Source organism: Vulpes lagopus, chromosome 4 (genome assembly GCF_018345385.1).
Source record: "Vulpes lagopus strain Blue_001 chromosome 4, ASM1834538v1, whole genome shotgun sequence".
In the NCBI taxonomy this organism is placed as follows: Eukaryota; Metazoa; Chordata; class Mammalia; order Carnivora; family Canidae; genus Vulpes; species Vulpes lagopus.
The window spans coordinates 38,022,149-38,044,320 of NC_054827.1; the positions used below are offsets into that span (position 1 = coordinate 38,022,149).

At 36.8% G+C, this 22,172-nt stretch overlaps 1 protein-coding gene across 1 annotated transcript in view; it reads left to right on the plus strand.

The window, feature by feature from the left end:
- PSD3 (pleckstrin and Sec7 domain containing 3) overlaps positions 1 to 22,172 on the plus strand; it is a 569,820-nt gene that overhangs the window by 459,818 nt on the left and 87,830 nt on the right. The window contains exon 12 of the mRNA XM_041753212.1: positions 17,173 to 17,243. Coding sequence (XP_041609146.1) covers positions 17,173 to 17,243 — 71 coding nt within the window. The remainder of the gene's footprint in view (positions 1 to 17,172; positions 17,244 to 22,172) is intronic.

Genomic DNA, 22,172 nt, shown 5'->3' on the forward strand with positions numbered 1-22,172 from the left:
ATTTTTTATTTACCGCCCCCACCCCCGCACTAACAAACAACCAAGATTGAAACAACAAAGATCCCTTAGGGCAAGGACCTCTTAGGACAAATTCCCTGACAGCTGGTATAGCCCTACAGAGAGTGCTGCTTGTAACTGCATGTCTTAGATTCCCACCCAGTCTTACTAAACTAGTCTCTAGGGTACAGCCTGCTAAGTGCACCCTCTGGATGAAGGAGACCAGAAAGAGTATTTTCACTTAGTCTCCAAGCCAAACTCTCAGGACAAGATGAAAGAAAAAAAAAAAAAAAACCTCAATCAGGCTTTTGTTTGTTTTGTTTTGTTTTGTTTTTTAAAGATTTTAATTACTCTTGAGAGACACAGAGAGAGAGAGTCAGAGACACAGGCCAAGAGAGAAGCAGGCTCCATGCAGGGAGCCCGATGTGGAACTCAATCCCAGGTCTCCAGGATCATGCCCTGCGCTGAAGGCGGCGCTAAACCACTGAGCCACCCAGGCTGCCCTATTTTGGTTTTTTTAATGCACATTAGCAGCTTTAGCTAAGCATTGGGTTTCTCAGCATTAAGCTAATACCTATAAGGAATGTGCCGTTGGGCTGGGGATTATGTGTTCTTTTACAGTGTACCTCACTGCATGATAGTTTTCTTGAGGTTTGCCAGTGATCTAGTGTCAATCTGTCCTGTTCCGTGACCAATTTATCCTAACGTAGGAGTCTTTTTTTTTTTTTTAATTTTTATTCATTTATGATAGTCACAGAGAGATAGAGAGAGGCAGAGACATAGGCAGAGGGAGAAGCAGGCTCCATGCACCGGGAGCCCGACGTGGGATTCGATCCCGGGTCTCCAGGATCGCGCCCTGGGCCAAAGGAAGGCGCTAAACCGCTGCGCCACCCAGGGATCCCCTAACGTAGGAGTCTTGAGTTAGGTGGCGAGTGCCCTAACAGCTTTTAAGTGTTCGACCTATGCCAGCCAGTTTTGTGGCTTTGGCTTCCAAGATGTCTCTTAAGGATAGCCTTTACCTCATATGCACATTAGCCCTCAACAAAGCTTGTCTTTAACAGATGCTGGTCTGATGAGAACCATGAACTCAGTCTGTAAAGCAAGCTTGAACAACAGGTGTATAGGGCCTATGCCTGTGTTCTGTCCTATAAGATACCTTTGTGTAGCAAACAACACAAAAAACACTGAGAAAGGAAAATAACCATCTCTAAGAGGAAATGAACTAGTAAAACCAAGAGTATTCTACCAAAGTTTTACCAAGAATCAGTAAGTAAGCCCAAAGAACTAGTTCCATAATATTTTCTCCTGCTAATCTAACTTTATTTTTTTAATTTTTTTAAAGATTTTATTTATTTATTCATGAGAGATACAGAGAGAGAGGCAGAGACACAGGCAGAGGGAGAAGCAGGCTCCCTGTAGGGAGCCTGACATGGGACTGGATCCCAGGTCTCCAGGATCAGGCCCTGGGCTGAAGGCGGCACTAAACCACTGAGCCACTGGGGCTGCCCTAATCTAACTTTAGAGAAAGGAAAAAAAAGCACCTTGCCACTTGCTCCATTGGACTCTGCAGATGGGGTCCTGAAAGCTGCCATGGTAAGAAATCTTACCTTCTGCAGGCTATATATCAGATGTCCCAAGATCAGAAAGCTGCAGAATCTTCAGAGAAAATATCAAGCAGAATTTGATCTTGCCAACCATGCCTACTGTAGGAAAGGAAGAAATAATTTTTCCTGTGCCATTCAGGATCTTTCTTGACTAAGAATTAAATTGATATGAGACAGTAATAGGAGAAAAATACCAAAGTTTTATTACATGCAAACAGAAGCCCAAAAATGAAATTGAGACCTTTAAAAATGGCCAAAGAAGGCAGTTTTTATACTTTTTAGACAAACAGACAATAAATCTGTGTGGAATTGACAAAAGGAATACTTAATCTTAGGAACTTCAATTAGTAAGGAATTCTAAGAATTGGGCTGGGGTAGTAAATAAGTAAAAAATAATAAGGGTTCTTAATATAGCCTTCTCAGCTCCAAATAAGATTCAATCTCTTGGTTATAAGAATATCTTTACTATCTGGTAAAAGAAGGGTACTTTTCACCTGAGAGATGTACATCTTGTTTTCTGGAGTCAAAGGAGGGTGGGATTACAGTGTTCCTTTTGCGTTGGTTGTTCCTTAGGTTCATTGGTAGTTTCTTAAGTTTCAACTTTATTAAAAATAATGGATATGCCGAAGTGGCACATTTTGTGTAGCCTGCCCTTGGCCTTTGCTGAAGTGGAACATTTTGTGTGGCCTGCCCTTGGCCTTTACACTCTATAAAGACTTAGTAGTTGTTATTGATGTACTTTTCAAAAATACAGGTGAGGTTTGGTGGTGTGAGGTCCAGAGCTAGTGATAAAGAAAGAATTCTCTTTTTAAAAAAATTAATTTATTTTTAAGTTTAATTTCAGTTTGCCAACATAGAGTATAACACCCAGTGCTCATTACATCACATGCTATCCTTAATGCCCCTCATGCAGTTACCCCATGCCTCCACCCTCAGCAACCCCCAGTTTGTTTCCCAGAGTTAAGAGTCTCTCATGGTTTGTCTTCCCTTCTGATTTTCCCCCATTTTGATTTCCCCTCCTTCACTTATGACACTATTTCTTATATTCTACAAATGAGAGAATTCTTGAGACATCTTTGATGCAAAATGGTGGTTTTATTAAAGCATGAGGACAGGACCCATGGGCAGAAACTGCTGGTGCCCCTGGCCTGTAAGGGTGGCTGATTACATACTGGGAAGTTGGAGGGAGGTAACCAAAGAGAGGTTTCAAAAGGACTTTCATATGTTAAAGAAGACTCCAGAATCCTGGAGGTCTTGCCAAAGTCAAGTTAAGGTTGTTTTCCCTTCTAGCAAGGCATTAACAATAAGTAGTTGGGAGCTTCCTGGAGGAGCATTACACTCTGCACACTTCAAGTATCTTACTAATGGGGGGCAGATTATAAGGACATTTCATTGTATCTAAATTTCCTTCTGGAAGCTAGGTTATTGATAAAAATGCTTTTTGTTCATGTAAATTACTAGGACATTTGTAAACTGAGGGAGACTCATGTCTTGCAAGATTCTGATCTAAGTTAATTATTTGTTTTTCTTTCCTTAGCTTTAGGTCAGCCAGAAGTCCCTGGGGAAAGTCACACAGAATCACATCTGGGTGGGGGGTGAAAGGGATGCAGGGTGTCAGCTTGTGCTTTGTCCTCTCCTAGCTTTCTGTTCCCTCATTGGTTATGATGGTGCCTGAGGATATTTATAGGAAAAAATTAAGGATAAATTCACAAGGATTACCCTTAACTTTCTTAACGATTTGTAGGACTGTCATTTATGAATCTGTCTAAATCCTTTGCAAACCAGTCACAGAAAGCAAACTCCGCCTGCCTGTGTTGTACCTTCAACTACCTTAGGGACCCCTAGGTGGCTCTGTCAGTTGAGGGGCCAACTCTTGATTTCAGATCAGGTCGTGATCCCAGGGTCCTGGAATCAAGCCCCAGGTCCCACTCCCCACTCAGTGGGAAATGTGCTAGACTCCATCTACATTCCCTCTGCTCCTCCCCCTGCATTCTCATTCTCATTCTCTCTCTCTCTCTCTCTCTCTCTCTCCTCCTGCCTTCAAATAAATAAATAAATAAATAAATAAATCTTTAAAAGAAAAAAAAAAAAAACCTCCCTCAGTGATGTAGAATTTAAGAATTTGGCCTTCTACCAAGATAGGATACCTCTTCCTCCTGTAAGGAAGATACTTTAGGAATTTTCCCAATTTTCAGATGATGTCACTAGAAAAATAGAGCAGCTCTAAAAATGTCTTGTTCCTTTTACAAATCTAATATAAATGTATCCCAATTGTACTAGTATAGAAGAGCTATGCTGAGCACATCCCTGTTTCCAAGTTCAGCAAGGACTTATTTGGGAATGCCCTCATTGGTATCACACTGTATTTTAAATATCTTTGTCTGTTAACATAAGGAAATTGAAGGTATTTTGCATAGAGCTCACATTTTCACATTTCTTTTGGTTCCACACCTCATAGAGCCTGCAGTGTTAGCCTTCAGACCATTACTCCACAATTCTTTCTCATAAGTGCGGATGTGGCTTACTGATCTTCTCTACTCTTGGGGGAAATGGTATTTTTGTCATTTTACTGGGATAGTGGAAGAATGCTTTTCAAGCCAACGGACAGGAAAGATTTGCATATTAAGAGAAAAAATTAGGCAATGTACGTACTATATCTTTCAATATATATTAAGTTTTTCTCATATTAAACTTGAATAAAAGCAAAAATTGATGATCAGAGAACCAGAGTGACCAGTGGTCAGAAACAGGATGAATTGATTTTGATGTAGGAAAAAATTCTCTGATTTTTTAATAAGTTAGAAAAAATGGAACACTAAGACCTTAGCCACAATTTGTTTCCAGTTTAGTTCAGAAGAAATTAAAGTTGGAGAGTATAACATGCATATATAAACTTTTACACAAAAAAATAAAAAATAAAAAAAATGAACAGCATGCCTATATCTTTTGATGGATTAAAAAATGCATAACTATTTTCTGGCATATATCCAGCATTACATTGCTCAGAAATATTTTCTGATTCCTTCCTCTTTATGAAAGAATGACAACTGGTGCTTTCCATCCCAGTTTTATATTTCACTATTTTACAAAGATCAATGACAATAAGTGAAGCCAAGGTATTATTACTGTATATTTCCAAAAAGACTTCTTCAAGTGTATAACGAAGATGAGATAAGAACATTAATAAGAACTGATTTGTAATATTGAAGATTTAATGATAGTTCCAATATCGCCCATCTTTGGAACAACTGTCAGTTTCTCTTTTGCAGAAATGTATATTCTGTGTGTGTGTGTGTCTCTGTGTGTGTGTCTGTGTGTGTGTATGTGTGTCTGTGTGTGGTGTAGAATAATAACCACAGAGGTTTGTTTGACTTTTCTTCTTATTTTAACCTACTGTGGGCAGGAAACAGCCCCCTAGCCAGAGCTATTAATCAAGGAATGTGGACTGATTCAGTTGTACAGATTGTTTACCATGGATGTCCCTTCAAATCCTGTTGGGTGATGCCTTTCCTGGTGAGTCAGGGTCCATGCTGAGTCAGCTATTAAATAACTTGAATATAACTCCTATATCTGAGTTAACCAAGACTTTGTATCCTAAGTCTAGCTTAACTGATCTTTCTCTGCATACAAACCAGAATAAAAGTATCCAATACTATGGAAACCAAGTACTACAGGTTAGGTGTGAAGTTGGAGAGCTAGGTTCTTGTCTCACAGAGTCGAAGAATGAGTCTTGAGGACAAAGGAGAATGAGTAAAGTGGCAGAAGTTTATTAAGCAAGGATACAGAGAAAGCTCTCAGGAGTGAGGGGGTCCCAACAGAGTTGCCAATGGGGGCCTCTTCGGACAATCTTTTATCTAGATCTGAGCAGGGAGCTTGGGGCCTTATCATTCTTGTGATGTCCTGGTTTGAGTAAGGACTGGTGATACCACCTTTAATGGCTCTCTTTGGGTCTGATTATTGTTTGTTGGTCATAGACGACTGTGACCCCTTTCCTTCTATTCTTTTTTATTTAAAGATTTTATTTATTTATTTTAAAGAGAGAGAGCAGAGAGAGAGGCAGAGAGAGGAGAGAGAGAGAATATCTCAAGGAGACTTCACACAGAGCCCAATGTAGGATTCAGTTTCACAACCCTGAAACCTTGACCTGAGCTAAAATCAAAAGTCCTATGCTTAACCAACTGAGCTATCCAGGCACTCCTCCTTCTATTTTTTATCTTTTATATCATTCACCTCTATCATATTTTGGGCTTTTTCTCTCATCTGGGCAATTGTAATAGCCTCCTCACCAGTGTTCCATTTTTTAATTTCTCTCATCTTGCCCTCAGCACTTATCTCCTGTATTCTGCTGTAAGTGAACCCTTCAAAGATTTCAAAATTCTCTACAAAATAAATTCTTTAAAAAAAAAAAGATAAGATAAAAGAGCTAGAGGGTCTATTTTGGCAATATGATGGCCTACAAATTCCAAAACTTCTCTTATAAAACATCTAAAAATGATAAAAATAGAGGAGCCTGGGTAGCTCAGTCAGTTAAGTAAAGTGTCTGCCTTCAGCTCAGGTCACGAGAGGGTCCTGGGATGGAGCCCTACATCAGACTCCCTGCTAAACAGGGACCCTGCTTCTCCCTCTCCCTCTGCCCCACCCCCCAACTCAGGCTATCTCTCATGTGCTCTCTTTCTCTCTCAAATAAATAAATAGTTGAGAGGAAAATATATTGAGAGAAAAAATATGGGGCTCAATCCCAGAATCCTGGGATCATGACCTAAGCTAAAGACAAACACTTAACCTACTGAGCTACCCAGGTACCCCAACAAGTAAATCTTTGAAAAAAAAAGGAAAATAAATAAAAAATAAAAATGATTAAGTATTTAAAATTCCTTTTATTTTTAAATTTTTATTTAAATTCAACTAATTAACATATAACATTATTGGTTTCAGAGATAGTGGTCAGTGACTCATCAGTCTTATACCCAGTGCTTATTACATCATGTGCCGTCTTTAATATCCATCAACTAGTTACCCCATCTCCTCACCCCCTGGCCTTCAGCAACCCTCAGTTGGTTTTTTATAATTAAAGAGTTTTATGGCTTGTCTCCCTCTCTGATTTCGTCATTTTATTTTTTCTCTCTTCTTCTATGATCCTCTTTTGTTTTTTCATTTCCACATATGAGTGAACTCGTAATTGTCTTTCTCTGACTTATTTCACTTAGCATAATATCCTCTAGTTCTATCCACTTCATTGCAAATGGCAAGATTTCATTTTTTCATGGATGAGTAGTATTCCTCTGTGTGTGTGTGTGTGTGTGTGTGTGTGTACACATACATACTGCATCTCCTTTATTCATCTGTTGATGGACATCTCGGTTCTTTCTATAGTCTGGCTACTATGGATATTGCTGTTGTAAACATTGGGGTGCAGATTCCCCTTTAAGTCACTATGTTTGTATCCTTTGGGTAAATACCTAGTAGTGCAATTGCTGGGTTGTAGGGTAGTTCTATTTTTAACTTTTTGATGAACCTCCATAATGTTTTCCAGAGTGACTGCACCCTTTCTCTACCTCCTTACCAACATTTATTTCCTGTGTTGTTAATTTTAGCCATTCTGACTGGTGTAAGGTGGTACCTCAGTGTGGTTTTGATTTGTATTTCCCTGATGCAGAGTGATATTGAGCATTTTTGATTTGTATTTCCCTGATGCAGAGTGATATTGAGCATTTTTTCATGCATTTTCTGATGGCCATGTGTATGTCTTCTTTGGAAAAATGCCTGTTCACATTCTTCTGCCCATTTCTTGACTTGATTATTTATTTTTTGGATGTTGAGCTTGATAAATTCATTATAGATTTTGGATACTAGCCCTTTATCTGATAAGACACTTGGATATATCATCTCTCATTCAGTGGGATGTCTTTTGGTTTTATCGATTATTTCCTTTGCTGTGCAAAAAGCTTTTTATCTTAATGAAGACTCAATAGTTCATTTTTGCTTTTGTTTCCCATACCTTTGAAGACAAGTCTAGCAAGCAGTTGCTGTGGCCAAGGTCAAAGAGGTTGCTGCCTGTGTTCTCTAGTATTTTGATGGATTCCTGTCTCATATTTAGTCTTTCATTCATTTTAAGTCTATTTTTGTGTTTGATGTGAGGAAATGGTCTAGTTTCATTCTTCTGCATGTGGCTGCCCAATGTCCCCAGCACCATTTATTGAAGAGACTGTCCTTTTTCCAGTGGATAGTCTTTCCAGCTTTGTTGAAGATGAGTTGGTCATAGAGTTGAGGGTCCATTTCTGGGTTCTCTGTTCTGTTCCATTGATCTATGTGTCAGTTTTTGTGCCAGTACCATACTGTCTTGATGATCACAGCTTTGTAATATAGCTTGAAGTCTGGCATTGGATGATTTTCCTTTTCAACATTCCTTTGGCTATTTAGGGTCTTTTCTTGTTCCATACAAATTTTAGGATTATTTGTTCCAGCTTTGTAAAAAATGTCAATGATATTTTGATAGAGGTTGCATTGAATGTATAGATTGCTCTAAGTAGCATAGACATTTTAATAATATTTGTTCTTCCAATCCGTGAGCATGGAACATTTTTCCATTTCTTTTTGTCTTCCTCAGTTTCTTTCATGAGTGTTCTATAGTTTTCTGAATGCAGATCCTTTGCCTCCTTGATTAAGGTTATTTCTAGGTATTTTATGTTTTTCGGTGCAGTTGTAAATGGGATTGATTCCTTAATATCTCTTTCTTCTGTCTCATTGTTAGTATATAAAAATGCAGCTGATTTCTTTGCTTTGGTTTTATATCCTGCCACTTTATTGAATTCCTTTATGAGTTCTAGCAATTTTGAGGTGGAGTCCTTTGGGCTTTCCCTATAAAGTATCATGTGATCAAAGAGTAAGAGTTTGACTTCTTCTTTGCTGCTTTGGATGCCTTTTATTTCTTTTTGTTGTCTGACTGCTGAGGCTAGGACTTCTAGTACTATGTTGAACAGCAGTGGTGACAGTGGACATCCCTGCTATGTTCCTCACCTTAAGGGAATACCTCTCACTTCTTCCCAATGAGAATGATATTCGGGCTTTTCATTTATGGCTTTTATGATATTGAGGTATGTTCCCTAAGAATGAATGACTATAACAATGAAAGTGAAATCCTGTGAGCCATGTAAAGTGTGTGAATACAAATCTGGGGAAGGAAGCTAAACCTCCAGCTGCTATACCTTCAGAGTATCTCCAGATATGGAGGTTGGAGGAATATTGGAAATAAAATTACACAATTTTTAGCACAGAAGGACAAAAAGAATATGAAGAAGCAGTTAAGAAACCTGTGGAAGGGAATGAGAAGTTTAAAGTGTCAGGTTACAATAGTGAAGACAATGGAGGACAGACAATATTTAAAGATCTAATGACTACAGGTGTTTGGAAATAATACACAGAAAACCCAAAGAACACCAACTTGCATCATTTTAAAGAAACCTCTTTTTAGACCTAATATGCTCAAGATAGGCATTGCAATAATGATGGGAGGGAACCAAAGGATAGTGAAATAATATCTTCATAAGAAAATATAATTGTCAACCTAGAACTTTTTTTTTTAGATTTTATTTATTTATTCATGAGAGAGACAGAGAGAGAGGGAGACATGCAGAGACACAGGCAGAGACACAGGCAGAGGGAGAAGGAGGCTCCATGCAGAGAGCCCGATGTGGGACTCGATTCCGGGTCTCCAGGATCACACCCTGGGCCCAAGGCAGCGCTAAACTGCTCAGCCACCCGGGCTGCCCTCAACCTAGAACTTTTAATAAAATGAAGACATTTTTATATAAACAAAAATAGAAAAAGATTTACTTACAAAATGACCCTCACTAAAGGAAATTATAAGTATACATTTAAAGAATTAATTGAAAGGGACCTCAGGGTGCCTGCCTGGGTGGCTCGGTCAGCTGAGCATCTGACTCTTCATTTTGAAGCTCAAGTCCTCATCTCAGAGTCCTGCGATGGAGCCCACCTCACTTTCCAGGCTCAACAAGGAGTCTGCTTGAAGATTTCTCTCCCTCTCCTTCTGCTTCCTCGCCCTGCTCAAGTTCTCTCTCTCTCTCTCTCTCTCTCTCTCTCTTTCTCTCTCTCATGAATAAATAAATTTTAGGGGCACCTGGGTGACTCAGTTGGTTAAGCATCTCTCTTCGGCTCAGGTCATGATCCCAGGGTCCTAGGATCAGGTCCTGCATTGCACTCCCTGCTTACCAGGGAGCCTGCTTCTCACTCTCCCTCTGCTGCTCCTCCTGCTTGTGCTCTGGCCCTGGCTCTCTCTCACAAATAATAAATAAATAAATAAAATATTTAAATAGATAATTAAATCTTTAAAAAAATCTTTACTTCAAAAAAAAAAATCTAAGGTAAAGAAAGTGATAATGAATACAGGTAATAGTAAAGAGGAGAGTAAATCTAAATAGATAATGGCAGTTTATAGAAAAATGATATCCCTTTTGGTAGTGTTTAAAAAAATAAAGTAACAGGTACCATTATCATGTAAGACTGGAGGCAGATGATTAGAATAAAATACTCCCAAGATCTTTGTATTTTCAAAAAGAAAGAAAGTATCTTTAGGTTTTGAGTATGCATATTAAAAACAGCAATGAAAACATAGTCTAGTGCTTAGAGTGGTGTCTTTTGATCAAGGTCAGTAAACATCTTTTCACAGTATATACCCCAGTATTTTAAAAGTCTATCTACCCACTCCCTATCACCTTCATAACTTAAAGCCTTTTAGTAGGAAACATTGGGTTTCCAAACTCACTTATTCCTTCTATCATGTTTATTATGTAACCACAGTTACAACTCCCTGGTCTTCTATACTTAGTAATCTAGAGTTATGAAATCAGTTTTAACTCATTCTACAGTCATCATTATGAGGAGGATGCTCCTGGTTCATTGACCTCTAACCCATGTGCTTCCCATGGCAAGTCTTATCACAGATGCAAGAGCCATAGCAGCACTATGTGTGTGGCTTTAGGATCAGGACAGTTGAAATTGCCTCTCGAGAGCCTCCTTAGCTTTAGTGCATAGTAGTCTCTTTCTTCCCTGAGTTCCACTCATTTGCACTCACAGTCCCGTATGTAAAGTGGAGGCAACAGTATACCTTATATTTAGCATTGTGGTATGAGTTAAATGAATTAATACATGTAAAATCATTTAAAGAAGTGTTTTTATGACACACTAATTATATACTGTTGAGCACTTGCTTCTAGTCATCTGTTAGGAGAATTGATTGTTTACTCAAAGACTTAAACAACTACAATATAATTGATCAAAAACAAGATTTTAAGTTTTAACTTTCTGTAAGATTGAAAAAGTAGAGAATGCAAGCAGTTAATGCTCATTGACTTAAGCATTTGTCATCCATAGTAACTTAAGATCACATTTCATTTGGAAGGTTCTTTGGGATCTGATTCTAGTAGGCTTGGTGTGGTAATGATAAAGAGCTATTGAAATTTGGGGGGAACATTTACATGGATTCATGGATTGGAGATTTCTACTTGAAAAGTATAAAATAGGTTTGTAGATCTTTGAAATGAAGGAATCTCAAGATGCCTCTAAACTAGTTTTAGAATTTTGGGGAAAGCCTTTAAAATCCAGGACTCTGATACTCCTATAAAAACAATGGGTTTTCTTGAAGATGGCAGAATACGAGGAACCAAAGCTCACTGTCTCCCACGGATACAACTAGGTAACACTCAAATCATCATAAATAACCCAAGAAAACAAGCCCGAGACTGACAAATTCGACAACTAAATGTAAAGAAGTGGTCACATGAAAGAAGATAGGAAGAGTGGCAAAGAAAAAAATTTTAAAACACCAAGAGAAAAGCAGACATTACTTATAAGGGAGACCCTATAAGAAAATGAGCAGGTTTTTCAGCAGAAACTCTATAGGCTAGAAGGCAGTGGCCTGGTATATTTGAAATGCTGAAAGGAAAAATCTTTAGCCAAGAATATTATTTCCAGCAAGGCCATCATTCAGAACAGAATGACAGCTAAAATTTATCAGAAAAACAACAACAACAACAAAATATAAAGGAGTTCATGACAACTAAACCAGCCCTACAAGAAATATTAAAGGGGATCCTTTGAGTGGAAAGGAAGGGAAAGACCAAAAGTTGAGAGTATGAAACATAGGAAACACAAAAGCAGTAAAAATAAGTGTGTCTGTAAAAATCACTCAAAGGATTTACAAAATTAAAGGATGTAAAATATGACACCATGTACCTAAAACATAGGGGTGAGAGGCATAAAGAATGGGTTCCAACTTAAGCAACCATCAACATAGCATGGACTGCTATATGCAGAAGATGTTATATACAAACCAATAGTAGCCACAAATCAAAAACCAGTAATAGATATGCAAAGAATAACAAGAAAGAAATCCAAGTATTTCACTAAAGAAAGAGAACAAGAGGAGATAGGATAGGAGAAAAAGTATAAGAAAAACCACAAAACAAGTAAGAAAATGGCAATAAGTACACATCTACCAACAATTACTTTCAATATAAGTGTACTATCTTATCTAATGGATAAGACCAAGGGTGGAAAACAACAATATGATACCACTTCACACCTGTCACAATGGCTAAAATCAGCAACACTAGAAAAACATGTTGGCGAGGATGTGGAGAAAAACAACCCTCCTGCACTGTTGACCGGAACATAGACACATGTACTTATTGTGAAAAATAGTATGGAGCTTTCTCAAAAACTGAAAAATAGAACTACCCTATAATCTAATCACAAATTTACCTAAAACATATAACAACACTAATTCAAAGATATATATGCAACCCTATGTTGATAGCAACATTATTTATAATAACCAAATTAATGGAGCAGCCCGTGTTCATCAACCGATGAATTGATAGAGAAGATGTGGTATATATATAAGCCATAAAAAGAATTAAATCTTACCATATGCAACAATGTAGGTGGAGGTAGAGAGTATAATGCTAAATGAAATAAACCAGAGAAAGACAAACTCATATGCACAATATAAGAAAGAAAACAATGAAAGGAAACGAGAAAGACCTACAAACCAAGGAACAGATTCTTAACTATAGAGAACAAACTGATGCTTACCAGAGTGGGGGTGGGATGAGTCAATAGGGGAAATAGGGCAAGGGGATTAACGAGTATTTATCATGATGACATATAAAGAAGAGTCAACATCGATTTTTCTCAAGCTATTCCAAAAAAAAATAGATGAAGATGAAAAGCTTCCAAATTCATTCTATAAGATCAACTACAAGCATTAGCCTGATAAGAGAACTAGAGGAAGATACTACAAAAACAAAACAAAACAAAAAACAAAAACCACAGTACAGGCCAATATCTCTGAGGATGCAGAAATCATCAACAAAATACCAGCAAACCAAATCCAACAATACATTAAATCATTAAACAACAACAATATATTAAATCATTAAATATATTAAATCATTGAACAAAATCAAGTGGGATTTATTCCCAGGGTGAAAGAGTGGCTCAGTATTTGCAAATGAATCAACATGATGAGAGAATAAGAGAAAGGATAAGATCCATATGATCTTTCAGTAGATACATAAAAAGCATTTGACAAAGTATAAAATCCATTCATGATTTTTTCTTAAAAAGCCCTCAACAAGATAATTTTGAGGGAACCATACCTCAGCATATAAAGACCTTATATGAAAATCTCACATCATACTAAACAGAAAAAATACTGAGAGCATTTCACTTATGTGAAGGAGAGGATAAGGATGTCCACTCTCACTACTTTTATTCAACTGGAAGTTCTAGCCACAGCAGTAAGACAACAAAAAGAAATACAAGGCATTCAGAAGAGCAAGGAAGAAGTAAAACTTTCAGTAGTTGCAGATGACATAAGACTACATAGAAATCCCTACATAGACATCCCTAAAAGTCCAAAATAATGAAACTGGATGCTGCTAGAACTCGGGAGCCCTGGATGTCTCACTTGGTTAAGTGACTGCCTTCAGCTCAGGTCATGATCCCAGGGTCCTGGGATCTAGTCCCTCATCAGGCTCCTTGCTCAGTGGGAAGCCTGCCTTTCCTTTTGCTTGCCACCCCCCCCCCCCACCGCCCCGCTTGTGCAGGCTTTCTCTGTCTCTGTCTCTTTCTCTCTCTCTCTCTGTCTCCCCACCCCCGACAAATAAATAAATGAATAAAATCTTTTTTAAAAGAACCCTACTAGAATTGATAAATAAATTCATTAATGTTGCAGGATATAAAATCAATGTACAGAAATCTGTTATATTTCTATACAATATTAATGAAGCAGCAGACAGAAATTAAGAAAACAATCCCCTTTATAATTGTACCAAAAATAATAAAATACCTAGGAATAAACCTAACTAAAAAGTGAAAGACCTGTATTCTGAAAACTGTAAAGCACCGATGAAAGAAATTGAAGACAACACAAAGAAACAGAAAGACATCCCATGCTCATGGATTGGAAGAACAAATCCTGTTAAAATGTTTGTACTGCCCAAAGCAATCTGCAGATTTAATGCAAATCCCTATCAAAATACTAACATTTTTCACAGTACTGGAACAAACAATCCTAAAATTTACGTGGAACCACAAAAGGCCCTGAATAGCCAAAACAATCTTGAAAAGCAAAGCAAAGCTGGAGACATCACAATCCAGACTTCAAGTTATGTTACAAAGCTGCAGTGACGAAAATGGTGTGGTACTGGCACAAAAATAGACACATAGATTAATGGAACAAAATAGAATACACAGAAATAAACACACAACACATGATCAGTTAATCTATGAAAAAGGAGGAAAGAATATGTAATGGGAAAAAGTCTGTTCAACAAATGGTCTTGTGAAAACTGGACAATTATGTCCAAAATAATGAAACTGGACCATTTTCTTCACCATACACAAAAATAAAGCCAAAATGGCTTAAAGATTTAAATGTGAGACCTGAAACCATAAAAGTCCTAGAAGAGAGCACAGGCAGTAACTTCTTTGACATCACACACAGCATTTTTCTAGATATTTCTCCTGAGGCAAGGGAAATAAAAGCCAAAATGAACAGTTGGGACTACATCAAAATTGAAAGCTTCTGCACAGCAAAGGAAACAATCAACAATACTAAAAGCTAACCTATGGAATGGGAGAAGATATTTGCAAGTGGCATATCTAATAAAAGGTTTGTATGCAAAATATATAAAGAACCTATTCAACACCCAGAAAACAACCCAATTAAAAAATGGGCAGAAGACATGAACAGAGAGTTCTCCCAAGAAGACGTCCAGATGGCCAATAAACACATGAAAAGATGCTCAACATTAGTCATCAGAGAAATACAAATCAAAACCACAATGAGATATCATCTCACACCTGTCAGAATGGCTTAAGTCAAAAACTCAAGAAAGAATGAGTGTTGGTGAGAATGTGGAAAAAAAAGATCCCTCACTCACTGTCGGTGGGCATGCAAACTGGTGCAGCCACTGTCTGGAGAGCAGCATGGAAGTTTCTCAAAAAATTAAAAATAGAACTACCCTAGGACCCAGTAATCGCACTGTTAATATTACTCATCCATAAAAATAGAATGAAACTGTGCCATTTGCAACAACATGGATGGATCAGAGAATGTGATCCTAAGCAAAATAAGTTAGAGAAAGATAAATACCATATGATTTCATTCATATGTGAAATTTAAGAAAAGAACAAATGAACAAAGGAAAAAAGAGAGACAAAGTAAGAAATGGACTCTTAAATATAGAGAACAAACTGATGGTTACCAGAGATGATTTGGGTGGGAGGATGGATGGAAGTGATGGAAATTAAATATGATGGAAAAAAAAGCAAAAAAAAAAAAAAAGAGAGAGAGAGAGAGAGAGAGAGAAACAAGGAAAAAGAAAAGGGTTTTTCTAAGTTACTTTCCACCATTAGCTAGTATTTGCTTTAACTTAGGTAAATTATCCATGTTATTAAATGAAGCATCCAAAGCTTTGAAAAGTTGGATTGTCAGGAGCTCCCCAGTTAGGGATTTTGGGTGAGATGGGTTGTTAAGACAGGACTAGAAACCAGCTGGTCTTTCTGGTCAGGTGCCTTCAGCACACCATGCTGCTGCCTTTGGTTTCCTCTGCAACAACTCCTGCAGCCTGTGGTCACTTCTGTGTGTACTGTTCTCACATTAAGTATATCAGAATTTGACATCTTTGAACAATATAGTCAATATTTGTGTTATATATATATATGTATAATTATCTAGATTTTCTTTATAAAGGAGATAATGATGTACTGTTGATGATCATTTATTTTTGAGTACATCCTTGCATAGTGAAAACAGATGGGATGATTTTTTTTTTTAATTTCCCCTGGAAACCTGCAGAGTGGATGTTTTGAGTCTTTTTTTGCCAGGTGAATATATCAGTATGGTGTTGGCAAGGGCACCTGTGTTCTGCAGGTTATATTCACACAGTTCCCAATCCTAAGGATTCTTGAGTCTTCAGTCAAAGGAGATTTAAAGGATTTGCTTAAGAATAATGTATTTCCTAATTTAATCAGGTGTCCAAGTTAAGACAGTATAAAGTTAGCCAAATAGTTGATAAAGAAATAAGAATAAGTGGTCCTCCCTCCCTATTTGGATAGACATGTTTAGAAAAATGGCATTCGGGTAACATTTTCCAGTTACATACTTTAATTAAGATTAAGAATAGATAGATAGATAGATAGATAGATAGATAGATAGATAGATCTCAATAAGGAAATTCTACTTTTTACTCCAAGAAAATGTAAACAAAAAGAATGTAAGGATTTCTGAAATAAAATTAATTTGGAGAATTTTTATGAGGGTACTTAATGTCTGCCTTACACTGTGCCAGATACTGTGAATTATAAAAATGAAGGATACATACTCTCAAGTCATTCATAGTCTCCTGAGAGACATTAAACAAAAATATTGTATTATATTATGGCAAGATCTGCAACTGAGGTATCACAGGTTGCCATAAGAATAGTAATAATTAAAGTTATAATCCACTTGGTGGGTGTTTGTGTGGAAATGCCAACAGGAGTTCTTTTATATTCTGAGATTTTAATGTTTTCTAGAAACTTTGACAGGGCTATAAATGATCTAGTACAATGAGACTTTTAAGCTTTTCTTGGATTAATATGTATTTCCAGAATGTCTCACTGCTTTCCCAGTCCTTAAGTTCTGTCTACTCAAGTGCAGACTATAGAGCCATGCTTCTGGGTTCAGATTCTGGCTTCTCTTCCTAGTTATGTGACCACAGGTGGATTATGTATCATTGTTTCAGTTTTATAAAAAGACAAGAGTCATAACACCTACCTCAAAGGATTATTGTGGGGATTTAGTGAGACAATATATGGAAGACATGTTTGGAATATTGCCTGTTACAAAGTTAAGCCTCAAGAAAATTTTAGTTCTCATTGTTACTAATTTTGGAAATTAATAAACCAGGAACATTGAAACACAATCACCATGTTGATTGTTTCAATTTTGTCTAAAATGCTATTTTCTGTCAAATAAAATTTTCCTTTTTTTTCTCCTTTCTAGCTCCAAGAGGAAAGCGAGGATGGAAAACTTTTTATGCTGTACTAAAGGGAACAGTCCTTTATTTGCAAAAGGTAAACATAAGTTAAATAAATGAAGCCCAGAAAACTTCATGAAATGATTTGAGAAGGTATCCAGGAAATATTTACTTTGCACAGAGGCTACATCAGACACCCTAAAAATTATTTAATTGATGTCTAAATTCTTTTTCAGATTTGTTTTTGTTTCTGGTTAAAAAATTACTTTAGAAATTATATATGTATAATTGTATATATTATATAAAGTATTTTGCACAAAATATTTTAAGGTATATGTTATATATATTTTGTAGAATATATTGAATATATATAGTGTATAGGTGCCTGTGATCAGAACTATATTCCATTTGTGTTCAGTTAGAAATTTAAAATATAGGTTGATAAGTCAGACTGCATACAGTCTATGTAGATACAGACCTGTGGCAGCACTTGTTTCAATGGTTATTTATACTATAGATTAGTTAGATCCTTCATTTATCTCCCTCACTATTGCTATGTGACAGTATCTCTTCATTTAGTGATTTGCCTTCATTTAGATCTTACTTAAATCTAAAAACACATTTTCATTCAAGTATATAATCCAAATTATCTGGCTAAGTTTTCCATCAGACCATTTCCTGCCTGGATCCTTTCTTCTGATCCCAGAATCTGGAAATCTGTTTGGGATCAAGTTTGTGTGTTCTAGCCTTTGTAAGGTAATCCCTGGAGCTTCTACTTCCCTAGCTCTGTGTATGTGGACATGGAAATATGTGTGTTGACTGGAATAAGGTCCACTGCTTCCCAGGGCCAAACAGGATTTCAGCTCTAATTGTGAAGGGCAGCTTGGAATTTGGGCAAATAGGTGGCAAGGCAGTAACAACACTGCCCTTTAATGATGACTGATAGGAAAAAATCTTATTTTTTTAATTGCGGTTAAAAACACATAACATGAGATCTACCCTCAATTAATTTCTGCATGCACAGTGGATAGTATTAGCTATCAGAACAATGTTGTACAATATATCTGTAGAAATCTTCCATCTTGGGGGGATCAGTGGGTGGCTCAGTGGTTTAGTGCCTGCCTTTGGCGCAGAGTGTGATCCTGGAGTCCCGGGATCGAGTCACGCAGTGGGTTCCCTGCATGGAGCCTGCTTCTCCCTCTAACTATGTCTCTGCCAATCTCTCTCTCTCTCTCTCTCTGTGTGTGTGTGTGTGTGTGTGTGTGTGTGTGTTTCTCATGAATAAATAAATAAAATCTTTTAAAAAAGAAAAAGAAATCTTCTACCTTGCATGACAAATAATACCCAGTGAACAGTAATCCTCCCATTCCCCTCTTTCCCCAGTCCCTGGCACCAACCATTCCACCTTCTGTTTCAATGTGTTTGGGTATTTCATATAAGTGGAAACAAGTAATATTTGTCCTTCAGTGACTGGCTGATTTCATTTAACATAATGTGATGAAGGTTCATCCATGTTGTAGCCTATAACAGAATTTCCTTCTTTTTTAGGGCTAATACTACATTTTTTTTACTTCATTCATTCATCTGTGGGTATTTATGTTGTCTCCACTTCTGGTCATTTTAAATAATGATGAAGTAAACATGGAGTGCAAATCTCTCTTTGATATCCTGATTTCAATTCCCATTGATAAGAGTAACACAGAAGTGAGATCACTGGATCATATGGTAGTTCTATTTATTTTGTGAAGGAGGTCTATATGGTTTGCCATGGTGGCTGAATTATTTTCAAGTCCCACCAACGATCCCTGGATGGCGCAGCGGTTTGGCGCCTGCCTTTGGCCCAGGGCGCGATCCTGGAGACCCGGGATCAAGTCCCGCATCGGGCTCCCGGTGCATGGAGCCTGCTTCTCCCTCTGCTTGTGTGTCTGCCTCTCTCTCTCTGTGACTATCATAAAATAAAATAAAATTAAAAATGTAAAAAAAATCAAGTCTCACCAACAGAGCACAGCAGTTCCAATTTCTCCATATGCATGTCAGAGTACTTCTTATTCTCTGTTGTTTTGTTTTGTGTTGTTTTGTTTTGTTTTTTTCTATTGAGTTATAGGAATTCTTTATATATTTTGGATATTAATCCCTTATCATATATATGGCTTTCAGATATTTTCTCCCATTCTGTAGGTAGCCTTTTTACTCCCTTGTTTCCTTTGCTGTACAGAAGCTTTTTACTTTTGTGTAGTCTCACTTGTCCATTTTTGCTTCCATTGCCTGTACTTTTGGTATCACATCCAAGAAATCATTTCCACTGTCCATGCCAACAAGATTTTCCGTTATGTTTTCTTCTAGGATTTTTAGAGTGTCACATCTTACATTTGAGACTTTATTTTGAGTTAACTTTTGTGAATGATATAAGATAAAAATGAAATTTCATTATTTCGCATGTGGAAACCCATTTCCCTAGTACTGCTTGTGGAAGCAATCATCTTACCCCTTCTGCATTTGGCACTGTATGGAATATCAGTTTACTACTGGATAAGCATAGGATTATTTCTGGGGTCTCTTTTCTGTTTAATTTGTCTGTGATTCTGTCTTTATGCCAATACTATAATGTTTTAATTACTGTACCTTTGTAATATATCTTGAAATCAGGAAGTGTGAAGCCTCTAAATTTGTTCTTTCTAAAGATTGCTTTGAGTGTTCAGGATCATTTCCAGTTCCATATGAATCTCAAGGAGGGTTTTTCTATTTCAATAAAAAATACCATTGGGATTCTGATAGAGATTATATTAAATCAGTAGGTGACTTCGGGGAGTATGAACATTTTAACACTATTGCCTTCAAATGCATGAACATGAAATGTCTTTCTATTTATTTGGTTTTTTCTTTAATTTCTTTTAGCAATGTTTTGTATCTTTCAGTGCATAAGTTTTTTTCCCTCCTTTATTAAGTTTATTCTTAAATATTTTACTGTTTTTGATGCTATTGTAAGTGAAAGTGTTTTCTTAATTACCTTTCAGGGTTGTTCATTATTAGTATATAGAAATGCACCTGATTTTTCCAAGTCAATAAATAGGTTTCTTAGTTTTAACAGGTTTTTTTGTGGTATCTTTAGAGTTTTCTATATATAGGGTCATGACATCTGTGAGTAGATAATGTTACTTCTCCAGTTTGGAAGGCTTTTATTTCTTTTTCTCACCCATTTTGGCTAAGACTTCAGAACTTTATAGAGTAGAGGAGGCAAGAGTGAGCTTCCTTGTCTTATTTTTTTCTTAGAAGAAAAACATTCAGTTTTTCGCCATTGAATATAGTGTAAGCTGTGAGCTTTTCATATATGGCTTTTATTATAGTAAGGTAATTTCCTTTTATTCCTTGTTGAATATTATCATAAAAAAGCTTTGGGGCACCTGGGCGGCTCAGTAAGCTGGACCCCCCAGGGTCCTGGGGTCAAGCCCCACATTGGGCTTCCTCTCCTCCCCTCTCTTGCTATCTCTGTTTCTTAAATAAATAAATAAAACCTTTTTTAAGAAAAGTCTTCAATGTTTATTAAATGCTTTTTCTGCACCTATTGAGAGATAATCATGTGGTTTGTAACCTTTTTTCTGTTAATATGATTTATCATATTAATTGATTTTCATACATTGAATTATCTTTGCATCCCAGGAATAAATTCCACTTGGTCATGGTGTGTGCTCTTTTTGATGTAGTGTTGAATTTGGTTTGCTAATATTTTCCTGAGGATTTTTGCATCTATATTCTTCAGAGATACTGACCTGTAGTTTTCTTGTGTATCTTTTTCTGATTTTGGTATCAGGATAATGCTGACCTCATAAAATGAGTTAAAAGTGTTCCCTCCTCAATTTTGGGGAAGAATTTGAGAAGAATTGGCATTAATTATTCTTTTAAACTCTTCTTCAAAAGAAATTATGGGTGAGCCATCTGGTCCTGGACTTTTCTTCATGGAGGGGAGGGCGTTATTATTGATTTAATCTGCTTACTAGTTATAGATCTGTTTTGATTTTTTATTTATTCATGATTCAGTCTTTTTTTTTAAATTTATTTAATCAGAGAGAGAGAGAGGCAGAGGGCTAAGCAGGCTCCATGCAGGGAGCCCGACATGGGACTCGATCCTGGGTCTCTAGGATCACACCCCAGGCTGCAGGCAGCACTAAACCACTGTGCCACCAGGGCTGCCCCATGATTCAGTCTTAACAGATTGTATTTTTTTTCTGAGAATCTATCCTGTCTTCTAGGTTGTCCAATTTGTTCATAGTTGTTTCTTATAATCCTTTTAATTCCTGTGGCGTCAATTGTAATGCCTCATTTTTCATTTCTGATATTATTTATTTGTAGTGTATCTAAAGGATTGTCAGTTTTATTAATCTTTTCAGAAAACCAATTCTTGGGGTTCCTGGGTAGCTCAGTTGGTTAAGCATCTGACTCAATCTCAGCTCAGGTCTTGAGTTCAAGTCCCTGATGGGCTCCAATTTGGACATGGAGCGTACCTACTTAAAAGAAAATTCTTTTTCACGGATTTTTTTTCATATTGTTTTTCTGGCTTCTGCATCTTTAATTACTGCTTTAACTCAAATATACCTTTAAATATAAAGTGAGCCTCTTATAGACAACATAGTTGGGGGTTATTTTATTATCCATTGAGAAACTCTCTATTTTGATTGGAGAGTTTAATCCATTTACATTTAACTATTAATAGTGAGGGACTTACTACTAGCATTTTGTAAAGTGTTGTCTCTTTTGTGGCCTTTTGACACATTTTTCCTCTATCAGTGTCTTCTTAGGCATTTTGTTGATGTTTTGTAGAAACATGTTTTTATTGCTTTCTCATTTTCTGTTGTGCATCTTCTGTATATATTTCCTAAGTGGTTACCATGGGGCTTACATAAAATATTTTATAGTTCTAACAGTCTCTTTTAAGATGACAACAGCTTAACTTCAATCATATACAAAAACATACACTTTCACTGCCGATCACAACACGCACAATTTATGATATTGATGTCAGAATTCTTTT